At 45.9% G+C, this 18,340-nt stretch overlaps 1 protein-coding gene and 1 long non-coding RNA gene across 4 annotated transcripts in view; one reads left to right on the forward strand and one right to left on the reverse strand.

The window, feature by feature from the left end:
- Positions 1–2,399: 2,399 nt before the first annotated feature.
- Positions 2,400–8,119, forward strand: LOC140213501 (uncharacterized). Its single transcript, XR_011890352.1, has 2 exons — positions 2,400–2,636; positions 7,903–8,119. It is a non-coding gene; the product is annotated as an uncharacterized lncRNA (long non-coding RNA).
- Positions 8,120–13,109: 4,990 nt separating this feature from the next.
- The window catches only part of TSG101 (tumor susceptibility gene 101), a 167,519-nt gene continuing 162,288 nt past the window's right edge, over positions 13,110–18,340 (reverse strand). For all 3 annotated transcript variants that reach the window (XM_055065379.2, XM_050169060.3, XM_055065378.2), the window contains exon 12: positions 13,110–14,461. In XM_055065379.2, coding sequence (XP_054921354.1) covers positions 14,381–14,461 — 81 coding nt within the window. In that variant the 3' untranslated portion in view covers positions 13,110–14,380. The remainder of the gene's footprint in view (positions 14,462–18,340) is intronic.

The raw sequence follows: 18,340 nt of genomic DNA on the forward strand, positions 1-18,340 counted from the left end.
TGCCACTTCAATCCTGCTAAAACCGTGTCCATCACGCGCTGGAACGTTGCTGGCGCCGAGCACAGTCCGAATGGCATAACCTTGAACTCGTAGAGGCCGTCTGGGGTGATGAAGGCGGTCTTTTCGCGATCTCTTTCGTCGACTTCTATTTGCCAATAGCCAGACTTGAGGTCCATCGACGAGAAGTATTTAGCGTTGCAGAGCCGATCCAATGCGTCGTCTATCCGTGGGAGGGGGTATACGTCCTTCTTCGTGATCTTGTTCAGACGACGATAATCGACGCAGAAACGTAGGGTTCCGTCCTTTTTCTTCACCAGGACAACCGGGGATGCCCACGGGCTTTTCGACGGCTGGATGATGTCGTCGCGCAGCATTTCGTCGACTTGTTCTCTTATAGCTTCACGTTCTCGCGGCGAAACTCGGTAAGGGCTCTGACGGAGTGGTCGAGCGCACTCCTCGGTGATTATGCGATGCTTGGCGACTGGTGTTTGTCGAATCCTCGATGACGTCGAAAAGCAGCCTTTGTATCGTCGGAGCAGACTTCTGAGCATCTGTTGCTTAATCATAGGCAGATTTTGATTAATGTCGTAGTCTGGTTCGGGAACCATGGTCGTCGGGGTAGACGCGGCGGAATCCGAGAGGACAAACGCATTACTTGTTTCCAGAATTTCCTCGATGTACGCGATCGTCGTGCCCTTGTTGATGTGCTTGAACTCCTGGCTGAAGTTTGTCAGCAACACTTCAGTTTTCCCTCCATGCAGTCGAGCGATCCCTCTTGCGACGCAAATTTCACGGTCTAGCAGTAGACGTTGGTCGCCTTCGATGACGCCTTCTACGTCAGCGGGTGTTTCGGTGCTGACCGAAATAACAATGCTGGAGCGAGGCGGGATGCTCACTTGATCTTCGAGCACACTCAAGGCGTGGTGACTACGAGGGCTCTCCGGCGGCATTGCTTTATCTTCTGACAGCGTTATTGACTTCGACTTCAGGTTGATGATTGCGCCGTGTTGGTCCAGGAAGTCTATACCGAGAATGACGTCTCGTGAACACTGTTGGAGGATAACGAAGGTGGCAGGTTAAGTCCGGTCATGAATGGTTATTCTTGCCGTGCAGATCCCAGTCGGCGTGATGAGGTGTCCTCCAGCGGTGCGAATCTGAGGGCCTTCCCACGCGGTCTTAACTTTCTTCAACTGGGCGGCGATGTGTCCACTCATTACGGAGTAATCGGCCCCTGTGTCGACTAAGGCAGTGACTGCGTGGCCGTCGAGAAGTACGTCGAGGTCGGTTGTTCCTTGTCTGGCATTGCAGTTAGGTCTTGGCGTTGGATCACGGCTGCGTCGTGTTGAACTGAAGCTGGAACGTCGTGTTGTCAAGTCGTCTTTCGTCGTCGTATTCTCTGCTTCCAGACTTCGTCGGGACGGCGGCGTGTCGTTATGTCGTCGAGTTAGTTTCTTCGGCGTCTTCGTCGGCGGCGGAGGATCTTCGTCAGTTCGACGAACAGCAACCGCACCTCCATCGGTTGCTGCTTTTAGTTTTCCGGATATGGGCTCGCAGAGCGGCCCCGGGCTGGGCCGGTGTATGGTCGGCGCTGCGGCGACAGGTAGCGGCCTGGTGACGGCGAACGGGACGGTCGTCGAGGGTTCCACTGAGTGGCGGCGAGGTAGTCGGCGATATCGCGAGGTCGTTCGCCAATCTGTGGTCGCGGCGCGTTAACGGCGAACCCTCGGAGTCCCATCTCCCGGTATGGGTATCGGCGGTAGATGTGCCCGGCTTCTCCGCAGTGATAGCAAAGCGGGCGGTGGTCGGGGGCGCGCCAAACGTCAGTCTTCCTCGCGTAGGTGCGCAGGGCGACGGGTGGGCGTGCTGGCGGCGGCGGTGGACGACGGATTTGCGGCGTTACAGGGCCCTGGCGTTGTCGCGGAGGGGAACTTGACGGCGGGCGACGGCGGCGTATGTCATCGCTTGCGGCTGAGGCTGCGGCGATTCAGGGGCTACTCCGAGTTGCTGTTGGAGCTCTTCACGTACGACGTCGGCAATCGAAGCCACTTGAGGCTGTGATGACGGGAACAGCCTCTGTAGCTCCTCCCGCACGACCGCTCGGATAGTCTCGCGCAGGTCGTCGGTGGCCAGTGACTGAACTCCGGCGTAGCTTGTTGAATTCGTGCGCCGGTTGAATTGCCGGTTCCGCATTTCCAGTGTCTTCTCGATGCTAGTGGCCTCGCGAAGAAACTCGTCGACAGTCTTCGGTGGGCTTCGTACCATACCGGCGAAAAGTTCCTCCTTTACACCACGCATCAGGAGCCGGACTTTCTTTTCCTCCGACATCTCCGGGCGGTGGTCGGGGGCGCGCCAAACGTCAGTCTTCCTCGCGTAGGTGCGCAGGGCGACGGGTGGGCGTGCCCTACCGGCGGTACGTTCTGGCGTTTGTTTTCGCGGCCGTGCGGTCTCTTTAGTATGACGTGCGTCGTCTACGTGGTAAACGGTTCTGTGAGACGTGCTGAAGTGGTTTAAGGCGTCATGGCCGGAATTTCTGCTGGCGTTGAGGTGGACGGAACACGCAGCGCGATGTGTGCGCGCATATTTGAGCCTACAATCAGCCTGTGTATTTCTGAATGTTCCTGAGCCTACAATCAACTGTGAGTTTCTGAATGTTCCAATAAGTAATGTGACCTTATTGCAGTATTATCCTCTATTTCTAAGCTGCGGTTTAGGAGCCACGAAACATACGCGACGATCGTAACAGCGTGGGTACCGTTCTGCTACGATAGGAGCTGTGATGTTATACTTTGACAAGCGTTTAAACTGTTCGCTGCAGGTTACATCGCGTGGCTACTTTGTTCGATGGATGAGGTTTCCGCCCCTGAATAAAATAGTTTTGGCATGTAATAGCAGCACACCTTACAGCCTGAATTAAGCTTGTCTAGCAAAGGGACTGTTTGCGAACTGCGCGAGCGTCCTAAGCAGTGGTAGGTGCTCGAATACAGATATCTTTGTTCTATATACCGCATGGTCCAAGCATAGGGCATCAGCGGTTATATATTATACGAAGCATATTACTAGAGCTCAACCCAGCTCCTCAGGCGCGGCGGTGTCACCTTCAATGACCTTTGACCCCATGCCATACCACGTGACACCGTGACGTCACGACAGAGGAGAAACGGGGCTCCAACTCGCGCCGTCGCTCGCGGCGTCGCCTTCAAGGCTGACCACGCGACATCGTGACGTCACGACAGAGGAGAAACGGGGCTCCAACTCGCGCCGTCGCGGCGGTATATAAGCAGCTGCGCTTGTTTCTAGGTGGCTTTGGCTCAACTCTTGCAAGATGGGCTGGGTGGGAATCGAACCAGGGTCTCCGGAGTGTGAGACGGAGACGCTACCACTGAGCCACGAGTACGATGCTTCAAAGCGGTACAAAAGCGCCTCTAGTGAATGCGGTGTTGCCTTAGAGAGAGAGAGAATAAACTTTTTATTGTACGAAGGAACTCCGTGGGGTTAGTGTTGCCTTAGAAACGAGCTGTTTCTAAGGCTCAGGCGTGCGTCGCTTGCTCAGGCGCACATTTCGTTGCCGCGCCGAACGCTGCGTTGCTCGACGCTCACCGCGTCCAATGCGGGGCGCGTAGTCGCTGCGCCGTAGCCCATTGTCTTACACCCCTTGGCGGGTCGACGGGAACGCTGTCGCGTTCCACTCTTGAAGGCGAAGCAGAGTAACGCACGAGTTGTTTCTTCGTCTAGCCGAACCAAATATAGCCAAGCAACAGCAGTTCACCAGGCTAAACAGTGGTTTAACAACTAAAATAAAGGCTAGTATGCTTCGCATCCTGGGCTTAACCTTAGCTAAGCCACAGCCATTTTTTATAAACGTCGTGCGGCGTGACTATGCGAGATCGTATTGCGGCGTTAGCCCGTTTTCTCTTGCTTTTTCAAGAAAGGGGATGATAACCGAATTTGTTATCGGCTGCTTTGCTGTGTTGCATTTATCTGTGTGTGCTTGTAACGCAGCGGACTTGTAGCTCGGCCATTTTACTAGCTGCAGGACTTTACTACGGAAGTGAAATCGCTCTATTGGCTATTAGCATTCCGTGTGACTGTATTGCCGCGAGTTTCTTCGTGCCTTTATGAGGGTTGATTTACCGCTCCGGAGGCGCAGTATTTTTTTGAGTGCGCTGGTTGACTTAGTGTGGCCGCGGATTGTTGTAATTTGCTCGTGAGGGGTCGTGTGCGTCGGTTAACTTCATCGAGAACAATAAAAATGGCTGCAGAGTACCGGCGCGCACCAATGCTAATGTTCAGGAATAGTGTCCAGCCAATAACCATTCAAAATTATTGTTGACTGGTACAACATCAGCTCCAAAGCTCTTTACCATTACCACCAGTGCACATAGAAAGGAGCTTAATAACGTAGTGGTTTGAATCAGTGATATGACTGACCCGTCGCGTGTGTCCACATTTAGTCTCACTTTAACCCTTTCAGGGTCGATTTTTTTTTACCACATGCGACCGTTCAGGGTCGATTGTTCTTATTGGTGATTCCAATTATTCTTAGGGACCTATTTCGAAAAAAATTGACCGTAATTTTTCTGGGGTGACCGTACGGTGAGAAAAAAATATTTTGCATTGGTATATATGTACTATTCATTCATGAATAACAACAATAAAAAAGGAAATAAACTTATCAGAATTAAAAATTCGATGCATTGTTATACACATTACCTAGTTCAAGGCTTTGAAAATGCGCACACGAGAATATTTCTCAGGTTTCAAATGTTCTTACTCTTGCACTAATATGTATGTGCATAGCATAATCAAACTGCATAGGTGCGAGCACTCAAGAAAACTATGTGGTTGTGTGCCGGTCAAAAAAGCAAAATGTGTGACAAACTTCCGCTAATATTCATCTTATCACCAACCAGTGGCAATTAGTTTTCGCGAGTCTCCAAAAAGAAAACAAATGGAAATGCATGCACGGCGGCATCCTTCCTAGGCACAGCCCTGTGAGCATTAAACGAGCGAGAAACAAGCGGTCGCCCTATAAGCGATTAGTAACAAGATAAGTATCAGTTTTGCAAGCGCAAGAAGCCGAAACTGCACGCAGCACAAAACCCAAACCGCCGCCCGTGCGCGCCAATGCACGGGCGGTAGTACATGGATGCGCCGGAGCAAACTAGCTCGAAAACAAACCATGCAACGAAAACCGAGAGCACGGGGCACTCGAAAAAAATTCCCCGTATTCCCACATAGTGGCAGCACACGGCAGAAAAGAAAAAGTTAATTGGCGCGCTTTTTAAACGTACTGACGGCGCGATAAATACACGGCACCAACCATTTTGAACTTGTTCGAGGCGCCTTATATTTATGTCATTGACCCTGAAAGGATTAATTGGCTGTGCTGTACGGGCAAGCTAAATCTACAGCTAAGTAGGTTGAGCTTACCATTGAGGCAAGGATTCCAGGAGAAGGTAAATACGTCATTGCGGCCTTGATAATGAAGTACAAAAAAATATAATGAAGACACAAAAATGCATATGCCGCACATACAGGACACACTTATCAATTTATTTATTTATAGACACAAACAACAAAATTACACACAATAGAACGTTTCATCCATGTGTTCTCTGAAGTCCAACTTCATTATCGAGGCTGCAATGACGTATTTACCTTCTGGAATCCTCGCCACAATGGAAAACTCAACATACTTAGCGGTAGACTTAGGTTGCCAGTAACCGCACACTCAATTAAATTGAGGCTATACATGCACATGCGCAATGGGCCAGTCATATCACTGCTTCAAACCATTACATTATTGAGCTGCTTTCTATGTGCACTGGTGGGAATGGCCAAGAGTTTTGTAGCTGATTTTGTTGCAGTCAACAATAATTGTGAATGGTCATTTGCTGGAGGCTATTTGTGTGCATCAAGAATGGTTCCAGAGTACATTGAAGAGCTGGCAGACTAACTCGGCGCTGTCCAGAGGGCCTGTGTGACGGCAGAGAGGCTCGGCCTCTGCCCCGACGTGGTAGCGACCCGCATCAGGACCTAAATAAAGTTCTTCACACCATCATACCACACTGGCGCGCACCATTGCTATTATTCTCGAGGAAGATAATCAATGTACATAACCACTCACAAACAAATTACTACCATTCGCGGCCACACTGAGTCAACCAGCGCACATGGATAAAAAAGAAAAGTACTGCGCGACTGCAATGGTAAAGCGAGTCACATAAAGGCACAAAAAAAAAAAAAAAACTCATGGCATAGTCACGTGGAATGCTAATGGCCAATGAAGTAATTTCCTTTTGTCCTAAAGTTGTTCAGGTAATCCAAATGGCCGAGCTACAAGTTCGCTGCGTTATGAGCACACACAGATAAATGCAATACAGCAAAGCAGCTGATAACAAGCCAGAAAGTTTCAGTTTGCTGAGTGCACCATGATACAGCTGCCGTGCCAAACGCATGCTGTGCACGTCGTTTGTTAACGAACTCCTCTCCCACCAAGGCCACATCGCCAGTACGAAGTATGAATGCGTGACGCACCACCATCGCATAGTGGATCTAGCACGCCCTACTAGGCCCGAGAGAACATCCTAAACTACGCACAACCCGTTATTATGATGCATATAACTTAATGGCAGAGCACTCATATGCGCGATATGGAGGTTACTGAAAGCTGATGAAGTCAATGTGATGCATATATGTAGCTGCCTGCACGTTGCAGCGCGAACTGGCACATGTGAAGCACATGCTGTAAAATTGTCTTTTGGCCTGGCATAGGTATGCCGTGCGCGAACTGTGACAACATTTACCTGAACAAAAGATGCATTTTAGAAAAGTGCTTGATGCAGCATGTGTATGATGCGAAAACAAAAAATGTCGCTTGCAATGCACTTGCAGAGAACATGGCAGCCTCTAACCATGATATTGGCCTTGCATAAGGCTTTCATTATCACCAAGAATCTGGATTTCACGTCAGTATCCTGGGTGCTTCCTATCACTCTACACAAAAGGCTGAATTGCAGCAACGGCATTATTCCGTATCCGTACACAAGATGCCCATAGGTCGAATTTCTAGCACTTAGTGTTTGCAAACAAAGCTTCCGTACAAATGAGTGGGAGCTCTTATCAGTCACATGCTATCAAATATCTTTATAACCACGTTGAAAGGGAGCCGAAATTCGTTACATTCATCACTGCCGTTCACTGCATTGCATGCATAATGAAGTGCACAAATTTGAACTTGCATAGAAGACGGCCTTGCAACCAGTAGAACCGCTACATGGCCACGTGCGCTGAACAGGAAGCATCAAAAGAAATTTCGGCCAAACGCAAACGTTTGTCGCGTTCGAGCAGCAAGGGCCACACAAGGATGCCTGGTTTCTGGGGTTGCATCGGTATAGTCTCTAAGGCCACGCCTAGCTGCACTAGCCTGCACGGTGCCGCAGCTAGAGAAATTGCGCTGGCGATACTCAGCATCTGCTTATGTGCAGCTACACGCAGATGAGAAGGAACAGTGTTTGACGGCGCATTCAACGCAATTAGCTAAAAATTTTGGCATCGAATTTGTGCCGAACCCCGCGGAATGTGGCTGAGTCTGCTAAGGTCTGACATTTCTTGTTTCGGAGTCAAATCAAGTTTGGGAAATCTATCCGCAGGATAATTTCACTTCGTTGAAACAAGGTTTTAAAACGTATATATACAGAGATTTTAAGGCGGATTTCACTTTGTTACATCCAATAATCATTATGTCCTGTTTCATTATAACGAAGTTTCACTGAAGCATAACTGGGAGTCGGCCTAGTTGGAACAGATTCATCTTAAAACTTTTTGTGCGCAAACAGTTTTCAGTTGAAGTTTCACTGTAACATGTGTTTGTTAATATCTTTTCTTATCTTCTAATTACAGGTGACAAATCTGAGCTCAAGCAACATTAGGAACAAGCTACATTGCCTGCAGGTGCATCAGCCTGTGGAACTGTCTAAGCCAGCTCCCTGAATCATTAAGTGACCAATGTGCGACAAAAGACAGTCACAAAGCAAATCTATAGAAGGTGCATTAGAAACATTTAGCTGATGTAATGGTGTTATTGATTTGATTTATTAAAAATTCTTTGAAACCTTTAGCCACTTTAGTGCTTCATTTGTGTGATTCATCACTCTTTATGTTAAGCGTGGCTTTAACATGGGTTATCACTTTTGTGACCTTGTCAATACTTCAGTAGTACTATGGTGGGTTGTTAGAAATGGGCCAGAGGCATTGGCGCTGTCAGTACAGCCAAACTTTTTTCAACATTATGAGGATTAGGAACATTCCCATTGATTTGTTCATTCAGCAAGTATCAGGAGACACTCAATTCCTTTATAATTAATGCTATAATGGAAGGGTGTATTGTATTTCTAATTTCATGTGTGTGCCAAACATCCTTGTAAAGAAAACTTCCGTGATAGTGTTGCTGGAGTCCTTGATATTGTTCCATCTGCAAATCTAGAACAATGCTGACAAGGAAATGATCTTGAATCTTCCCAGTCCATCGAATATGTGCAGTGTATGCCATTTCTACCTAGGTGACTGAAGCTCAGCAACATTTCGTTGGACAGTTGATCTGGAAGGAGACACTCTGGATTGCAATGACTGAATTTTAGCGTCTAGAGCCTACTTAAAATATAATGTTTGTGCTAGTGCTTCCCCTGACAAGTGTTCCTACTGTAAATCGACAGGTTTGGTTTGTCTTGCTGTCATTTTTGCAACTACTCCCTAGCCCAATGAACAAGAGGTGCTTTTCAAATTTTTAGAGTGCTCATGCTTGCAATGAATGTTAAAAATTCCCGACTAGAAGTTCTGCCACTTTTTAAAGAGCTTTGAATGTTTTGTACTTGCGCTACCTTAAGACCTTAAATGACCCGTAACTTAAATTTACAAATCTTGCTCAGTGAATTACATTACTAAATTATAGGGCTACATTACACAAATATTGACTAGAAGATATTGTACCTTGCTTTTCAAAAGTCTGTTTAGTATGTTGGGAAAACATTTTTAAGACGGTTACAAAACATCTCGCAAAATTTCTTACAGCTGCTTTAAAACAGCTACAAGAAGTTTTGCAAAACATTTCGTAGCCGTTTCTATAAGGGCTACAAAATGTCTCACAGAACGTCATAGCCATTTTTATTATGGCTACAAGATTTCTTGCAAAAACGCCTTATATACCTTATTTGGCGGCGCATTAGATGGTTTTCACGATGGCTACAAGATGTTTTAAGACATCCGGCAAAGTTTTGCTAAGACGTTTTCAAGAAATCTCAGATATGTTGCCAAGACATTTTGAAGATGTCTTGTAAACGTTTGATTTTATGCACTACTATACGGACAATAAAACATTTAAAGGAATGGCATGCCTCACATACACGGATATATTTGTAGATCTGCTGTGTTCGTTGAAGAAGTGTGGTACAACATTGTGCACCGAGTTTTAATGGGTTGCACTCTTGCAGACATGGCGAAATTGTCAAAAAAATGTTTTCCTTGCCTGAATCAAGTTTGCAGATTTACAGGCTGTCCCAAAACGGGGCGTTTATATTGAATGGCAGCTAGGGACTTGCTGAGCAGAACCGATTAGCAGCCGTGCGTTAATTCTCTCAGGAACTGGTAATCTCCGTGGCTTGTCTGGCGATCTCCTTCAACGTGCCAGCAGACGAAATGAAGTAGAAACATACAGTCTAATCAAATGGTATTTGCCATTCAGATTGTATTCGACTTCAGAATTCACTATTAAAAATTATTGAATAGCCTTTGTGTTCGAATGTGACAAATAACAGCACTTTTGAAATCTCGAAGGTGAAAGGCAAGTGAGGACACTTATTCTGAATGATCGTGCTGCTGGAGAATCGTGGCTGTTGCGCCTCTGCGCAGAGGTGCAACAGCCACAATTTTAAAACCTGGGCTGCCAAAGACGGCTGGAGACAGCAGTCTTCTGAAAGACCACAGGCCACTCACTATTACCAGTGTCCTATACAGGCTGTTTGGCCCAAAAGGCAGAGCCTACTCATGGAGCTACAGAACAGTTTTTGCTAGCACAGACGAGGACTCGGTGACCTCTTGTTGCTGAGCCAATGCGTTGAGATTGCCCGCAAGGAGTCCCGAGGAGTGACAAGTTCCTTGCATAGCGAGAGCATACAAGTGTTCCGCATGGCTCACTGTTGAGCCAGATGGAATCGTTGGGCATAACTGAATAGACTGACCTCTTAAGATGATTCTACTGTAGGAGCACTGTAGTGAATCAGTTAGATGCATCTCACACAAAGCCAGTTTCTCTTAATATTGGCCTCAAGCTGGGGGGTCTGCTGTACATGCTGTACACCGCAAAAATTGAGCATGCGACACTCCAATCAAGCCTGGGTTTTCATCTGTGCTTCACCTGTGACGGCTCACCAGAAGTGTGGATGCTCCCACAACTTGTACTCGCAGATGAACTGGTGCTTATGGTGGGAATGGCAGAGAAACTCCAGGAGCTGTTGCACACAGTGGCTGAACATCTTGCACCGCTGGTACTCCGTTTCAACGCAAGGAAGTCCCTTCCTGAATTTCTCTGAGCTTGCAAACAGCAAGGCACCTATGACGCTACCGAATGGTGACAACAAAGTGGGGGCAACGGAGTGCCAATACCTCAGAGTCACTACTAGTGCGAAGGGCAACTTTTGCACAAGTCATGAAGCAAACCTCAAGATGGCACAGCGAGCCAGCTGGGTTTTACGCAGGCACTGCCTTTGGGGTTGCAACAGGTACACGAACTGTGGAAATGTGCACGTACCAAGTTTGACCTTTACAAATGCCACTGTGTGCTTGTCAACGGAAACTTAGAGTTGGTTGGAGTGCGTGTAGCATGAGGTGGGCCGTCTTGCCCCGGCTTGTCATGGGCGGGTGGCCATTGAGGCAATACAAGGCACCCTCGAGTGGTCCTCCTTTGAGACCCAGAAAACCCAGACGAAAATTGCCCACGAGAACTGTCGGCGCTGCATGGATGACTACGGGTGGGCTCGTTGACAGTTTTGCTACCTACAGTTTAAAGGCACCTGAACACGATGGTGTGCACGTGTGCATTGGCCGTGTTGCAAATTCGGCCTGTTTGTGAACCTGGAGCAGGGAACCTCTGGAGGCAGCAAACCAAGGCCCTCACAGGCGCAGGTTTGGGAGATGGAGACAATGCAGTGGAGGGCAGCTCTCGAGAAGAAATCCACCCTCCAGCTCTACTGTGCCCAAAAAAGCAATATGAACAAAGAACAGTGGCTGTACGACAACAGCAAAAGCAGCTCCAAGGCGTGGGGGGGATGCCTTATGCATGCTTGTCAACCATCGCCGCTTCGATCCTGCGCCCGTAGTACACGTCGCTGAGTGAAAACGGCGACTGCGGACCACCTAATACTTCAATGCACAGGCCTTTTCCCAGCGCTGATAGATGGCACTATTTTTCCTCAGGCACTGGGCTTTGTGGGTGCACCTTGTGCATTGAACACTGCCGCCATATCGACTGCAAAGGCCCGGCTCTAGTTCTGGTGGCAGATGACACAGCTGCAAAGACACAACTGCAAATGTGAGTGACTGATGCAATGACTCCAAGCACTGATACTCCCTTTCGTGCAGTGTCTCCCACTAACTTTCTCTGGTCCTTTTCCTCTATGAGCAGTGTTTTCATCTTTATTTTTTCTTCAATCACTAGCCTTGGCTACAGAGTTCGTAGCTGCCTGATTCAAAGGGAATAGCCATATCAACATTATCATTGCCGATAAACCACCATGCTCAGAACGTATGGGCTTGTATGGAAGCTTTGCTGCCAGGTATATTTACCATGTACAAACTGCATATTTGTGCATGTACACACACACACGCACGCAGTTACAGATGCACACACACACTGCCAAACATGCATGTGCAAATCCACATACACATACATGCACAGACATATGTGTGCACATACACAAGGATGCTTACAGCCAAAGCACACATGCACACAAAACTAGCCGAAAACATGCTGGAGAAAGGCGACCGGCAAGGTACAACAGTAAACAACTGCACCAGACAGAACCAATATGGCACCATCGCTTTCGAAAGGCAGCGCAGACTGGGTCGAAGGGTGTCTCCACCTTGAATGGCAGCACCGCTATCGAGACCCTATTTTTTCTGGACACTCTGCACCATCTAGCTGCACTGCCGAGAAGTCCGCACGTGGCCTCCGAGACGAGAAGCCTGATGCACTCGTGCCTGCAAATTCTGAGAATTGTCCCCTTGATTGCTGCACAATCAGTGGCGCATACTCATAGACCAAACTTGGCAAGAGGTTCACTGAAGAGCGGAACATACTCGGTGCATTTCTGAACAGCCTGCTAAAGTGTCAGGATGCTGTCCTTGCGGAACCCTTGTGACGTGGGTTCGATTCCACTTAGCATTGAAGGTTAATGGATCTTCTTCATCATTGCAAAGCAGCACATACTACCCAAGTTGGCGTCAAAGACGTTCATCGAAGAGTGGCACACACCCAGTGACCCTCGTTGGAATCAAAGAGGTTCACTGAACACAGACCGAGTAAAGCATACACAAGGGCTCCAAGTTGCATCAAAGAGTTTCTCCGAACAGCGGTACCTACCCAGTCCTGCATGTCGGTGTGAAAGAGGTTCGTTGAAGGGTGTCACTTATGCAGACATTACCACATAGCAGTGACAATGTGTATCGCCGAAGTTGGTTCAGTGGTTGGTTTCAAACCCTGTTACCTCAGCACAGCAGCCCATTTGTACTAACCATTTGACCACAGACTACCCAGTGACCGAGGTAGGCGGGAAAGCGGTTAGGTACAAACTTATGTAGATACATAGATACAAACATATTACATAAAAATGATGATAACTGTCAGAATCAGCATGAAGTACCCTAAGAATGCTAATGCAATAAGAATTGTGTGACTTGCTTCAAGTGAGGGCAAACAACATTGCCTTGGTTCTGCACAACTACGTGGTGCTCAAAAATATCTTAAATTTCGGCACAAGTTATGTGGGACACCCTGTATATGTAAATCAACATTAACGCAAGATGTAATACAGCAGAACTATGACATTTTATAATGATTTCATTCAAAGAAAGCTTTATTTCCCCAGCCATTATCATGCTTTACGCCAATCCACATTGAGGACAAGATGTAACCATCCATGTCGTGTCAGCCCCATAATGCCACAGATGTGGTGCCAGATTGTCCACTATGGATTATTGTAAGAAACTCTATGCCTCCAGTGCTATGTAAAACAAAACTGTAATTGTAAGGCTTACATTTTAATCACTCCAGATTTGCTTCAGTAGCAAGGACTATGATATTCATGAACACTAAGTAAAGAAAGGAACTTAACATCAAAACAACAACGAAAAAAGGTGCTGATATTTGCAAAGGTTCCAGGGCCAGTTCTCCCTAATTTGATTAGTGGCACTGTTCACTGCACAGAAGTTCCAGAGCAGATGACACATTGCAGAAGACAAAATGCCGGCTCATCCACGGCACAAAGTTTCATACTAAAAGCATCCTCAATAAACCACACCGGTACTCACTGGAGCGCCCTGTAGCTCCATGGCTTCATCTGCACACCAGGGTGCCCTGTTGCACTGGTGCAATTTGTCGAACATGCTTTAAGATTACCAGAGGGAAATATGGCACTGCAGTCATTAAGCCTCCATAGTATTCATGGACAGTACACAGATTCTTTGACAATTTGGCATTGGATACTTTAAGAAAGCGCATCACAGTTTACTGTTCTCTTTGGCACAAGTGGCAAGTGTGCTAGCCTCGCACTATTTCCTTCAAATTGTTAACGGCTGAAATTCACGAATAATTAACTTTAATAAATAATTTCACCGCGTAACTCCCACGATAAGCAGTACCACAATGCTTTCAAGTATGCTGTTGCCAAATCTGGAATGTGCGTGGTTAGTAAGGCTCACAATGTGCAACTATTTCATATATCTAAAGCAACTATATTCGTCTACAGTCTCCTGAAATCCATAGAGTAGAATTATAGCTTAAATGAGACTAATTGCAGCCAACCTGCAATAAAAGAATTACCTTCAGAAATGACGCAAGAACTCACAAGGTCATTTGAAAACCACATGGATGAAGTTTATGCAAATTCATGCACTGCCCATAATTTCCATGAAGGCTGAAGAACCACATGGGTAACATGTAGACACAAACACCAGATTTTTCTCTAGTGTGCTTCGTACAGTCCACACGGGCATGACGGCGTTGCTTGCAATGCTGTTCCAGCCGCAGACACCTTTGTGCTGTAGGACTCCAGACTTGATGCCCGTTCCGTGCCTTCAAGTTGCGAGACCGTCGGGGGCAATTGTTGACTTATGGAAGTTGGGCCTTTTCACGGCACTTTTGCATCAGGGCTCGCAGGAGGAACTGCTTTCTTGACAGCTCTCGAATGTGCTGCAACGTGCACGAGTGAATTACACTGTTAGTCAATCTGGCTGACTGATGGACTCATATAGTTTAATGTCCCAACACAACACAATGGCTAAGCCAAAGGTTGTAGTGGAGGGCTACAGATTAGTCTTGACCACCTAATGTTCTTTAACTTGCATACAAAGTGCTATACATGAGCATTTTTGCAATCCTACCCCCCCCCCCCCCCCCCCCGCACTGTGACCAAGAATTGAACCTGCAATTTCCTATTCAGCAGCAGAACTTAATAGGCACCAAGTAACCATGAGTACCAATTTGGCTTCTGCATTATTGCCCACCACAAACAAGAAAAGATGTGCTGTGGCACTGTAACTGCTGCCTTTCTATGCTTATAATTTGCCCCTACATTTGCAGTCACCCCTGTGGTCATGAATTCCCCTAGTGAGTGGGTGAGAATTAAACAGACAAGACTAACCGGTGCCTGAAAGGAATAACTGGCAAATAACCGCACACCCAACAATGTTAACACACTGTTATTAACAAACAATTATTGGCACAAGCAAAAGCTCCAGAAACTCTTTCGTTTTATGAATTTGGTCGTCAGTGCCATCTCTTCTGGCATCACACAAATACAGTCAAACCTCAATACATTCGAACCTCGATACATCGACCAGCGTGGTGATTGCAAAATAGTTTGATGTAGCCAGAATTCGATATATAAAATCACGTAAGAAATGCGGCAGAAACCTCTGCAAATCAATCGATTAACCAATGATCAGGGATTGTTGTCAGAGCGCGTTCAGTTGCGCCACACGCAATTAGCCTAAGCTGCGCCAGCGTTGTCAGCCGGGAGCATGCGGTCGATTGCGCCACATGCAATTGGCCTAGGCCGTGCCGACTTCATCGGCTGCGTGAAGTTGGAGCAGCCTAGGCCACTGAGCAGTGAAATAAACTGAGCAGTGAAATTAAAAATGCTAAGGTAGAATATTATGAACAGGTTTTTGCCAAAATAGGTAAGGATCCTAGGAAAATATGGAATGAAGTAAAAAATCTAACTGGGAAGAAAGAACAATGTACCGTACTAAAAATAGTCACACCTACAGGCACACTAACCGGTCTTGAAGCGGCCACCGCCCTTAACGCCTATTTTGCCACGAGCGCAGTGTACGAGCAGGAAAATGATGAAGAGCATAACGTGGTTGATAACAGCGTTACGATAGTGAACTCTATGGTTCTCGCACCAGTAACTCCTCACGAAATCAACAAACTTATCAATGGGATAAGAAATGATGTTGCTTCTGGTTCTGATGAAATTAAAGCAATGCCAATTAAACATGTGTCTGAAATCCTATCCCCCATCCTAGCAGACATAATAAATAAAATGTTTGAGACTGGAATCTTCCCTGACTCGCTCAAGATAGCCCGCATCTGTCCTATTCACAAGGGTGGTGCTGAAGGAGACATAAGCAACTATAGGCCAATCTCGGTCCTGCCTGTTCTATCGAAAGTATTTGAAGGGGCCATAAATATAAGACTAGAAAAATTCTTTGCGAAATATGGGGTAATAAGTGACATGCAGTTCGGATTTCAAAAAGGAAAATCTACCGAGGACGCACTTCTCAGTATCAAGCATGATATTATACATAACTTTGAGCACAGGCTTTACACGCTAGGACTGTTTGTAGATCTACGAAAAGCTTTTGACTCAGTGTGTCATGATGTGCTATTAATTAAACTAAAAAGATACGGTGTTCGCGGCGTCGTCCTTAAACTGATAGAGAGTTACTTAAGCAATAGGCTTCAATATGTAAGTGTCCACCAAGGAACGACTACAAAAATAGTAATTAAACAAGGTGTTCCTCAAGGCTCTATTCTTGGACCGCTATTATTCTTAGTCTATATTAATGATCTCTGTAGCATCTATAATTCCCCTAAACTAATAATGTACGCAGATGACACGAATATTTTCTTCACTGCACGTACCCTTACAGAGCTTCAGGAGATTGTTAATAAGTATATGGAGTCACTTTCTGACTGGTTACATGCCAACAGGTTACAGTTGAATACTAATAAAACCAAATATATTATATTCGCTCCGATTAACAAACCAATGAAGAATGATATTCATATTACCTTTCGGGGCACTCCGTTAAAACAAGAGGTTAAGCAAAAATTTCTGGGAGTATGGTTCCAAGAAAATTTGTCTTGGAACACCCACATTGATAATCTTGCTTTGGAGCTCAGTAGATCGCTCGGCTGCTTGTATAGAATAAGCTCACTTATACCTTTGTGGCTTAAAGTTTCTCTTTATTATACTCTCTTTTATTCCAGACTTTCCTACTGTATTTTGGTTTGGGGTACAACCTCTAGTAGAAACTACCTCCGAATACTAAAGTTTCAGAAGCGTGTACTTCGCCTACTCGAAAGATATGCAGGACACCCACAAGACTTGCCAACAGGTCCACTGTTTGTAAAGTATTCTCTGCTAAGAGCTGATGAAATTTATTGCTTCAAGTTATTGCAGTATGTACAAAAACATAAACTACACGCATTTAGCAATCCCGCTGAAACACACACGCTCGCCCTTCGAAGGCAAGAGCGCAGAAAGCCTCGAACACGCACGAATTATGGAAAACAACATTTAAATTACCAAATTCCGGTGCTTCTAAATAAACTTCCAGATGATGTCGACCTCAACAAATCGATTAAGAAAAAAACATTCAAAACAATGGTTATCGAGAAAGAAATTCGCTACCAGTGACATCTCATTTAAAACCATATGTAGCGTTTGTCTGTAAAACAGTGCTCTTTTACTGTGTGTTGGATGTCGCCTTTTTTCTCTTTTTTCATATGTTCGCTACGATGATTGACATTTTGCATTTGCGTTCATATGTTTTTTTTTTTTTTTTTTTTTTTTTTCCCGTTCTGTCACATCTATGACAAGAAATCTGTTTTATATATTTGTGTGCAGTGATATGAACTAGATCCTCTATGACATAGAACTGTGTAGAGTGTAACTACAAATGTGTGTGCTGTTTTTCTCAAATCTCTTTTGTAATATTGTCGAAACTGTATGCGGAGGGAGGGCCTCGTCAGGCTAGTAGCCTTTAGCTCTCCCTTCGCTTTTTCCTTGTATTGGAAAGAAACCAATAAACAAACAAACAAACAAACAAACAATCGTGCCCTAATCATGGCACAGTAAATACTCACTTGAAGCTTCACACAAAGTATTTATTTATTTGGCTGAAACTACTGCAGCACTGTAGCCTGCTTCTTATTGGCAGCCGCGTGCTTAAACACGGAGTCCTCAATACAGTCTAAACGATCCACAAGCGATAGGCTGGCGGCGTAGAAGGGCCAAAGCAGCTACAGCCTCAGTTGAAGTCAGGAGCAGGGCAACATCAGTGCTTGCGAGATCAACCTCAGCAGTGTCTTCGTTTGGCCACTACTTCTGCTGTGATCTCTATGTCCGTCAATCGAAGCATTTTGAAACACTGTCAATTGTCAAAACACTGTCATTTTGGAACTTCATACTTAATTGGAATTCGCAATGCCAAGCGAACCTTTTTTCACTATATATGAACTGCCAAACATTTTACTTCCTAATCCAAGAAAATTCTGGCAGGTGATAAACCCCAAAGAAGTGCTGTCAATACTGTTACTAACGACCTGGGTGAATCGGTGACAGATTTAACCTACGCTAATATGTTCAACAATGCGTTTTTTTCAGTCTTCATTAGTGAAATGGAGACACTTTCGCCTCCAACAATCATAAATATACAATGCAATATGTCAGCCATCACATTCATAGCACGTGGGTTTTTATCTGTAATAAAAAATATTTCATCATCTGGCATCGATTACATTAACTCTAAACTACTAAAAAACACCAAACATATTTCT

Source organism: Dermacentor andersoni, chromosome 10 (genome assembly GCF_023375885.2).
Source record: "Dermacentor andersoni chromosome 10, qqDerAnde1_hic_scaffold, whole genome shotgun sequence".
Taxonomy (NCBI): domain Eukaryota; kingdom Metazoa; phylum Arthropoda; class Arachnida; order Ixodida; family Ixodidae; genus Dermacentor; species Dermacentor andersoni.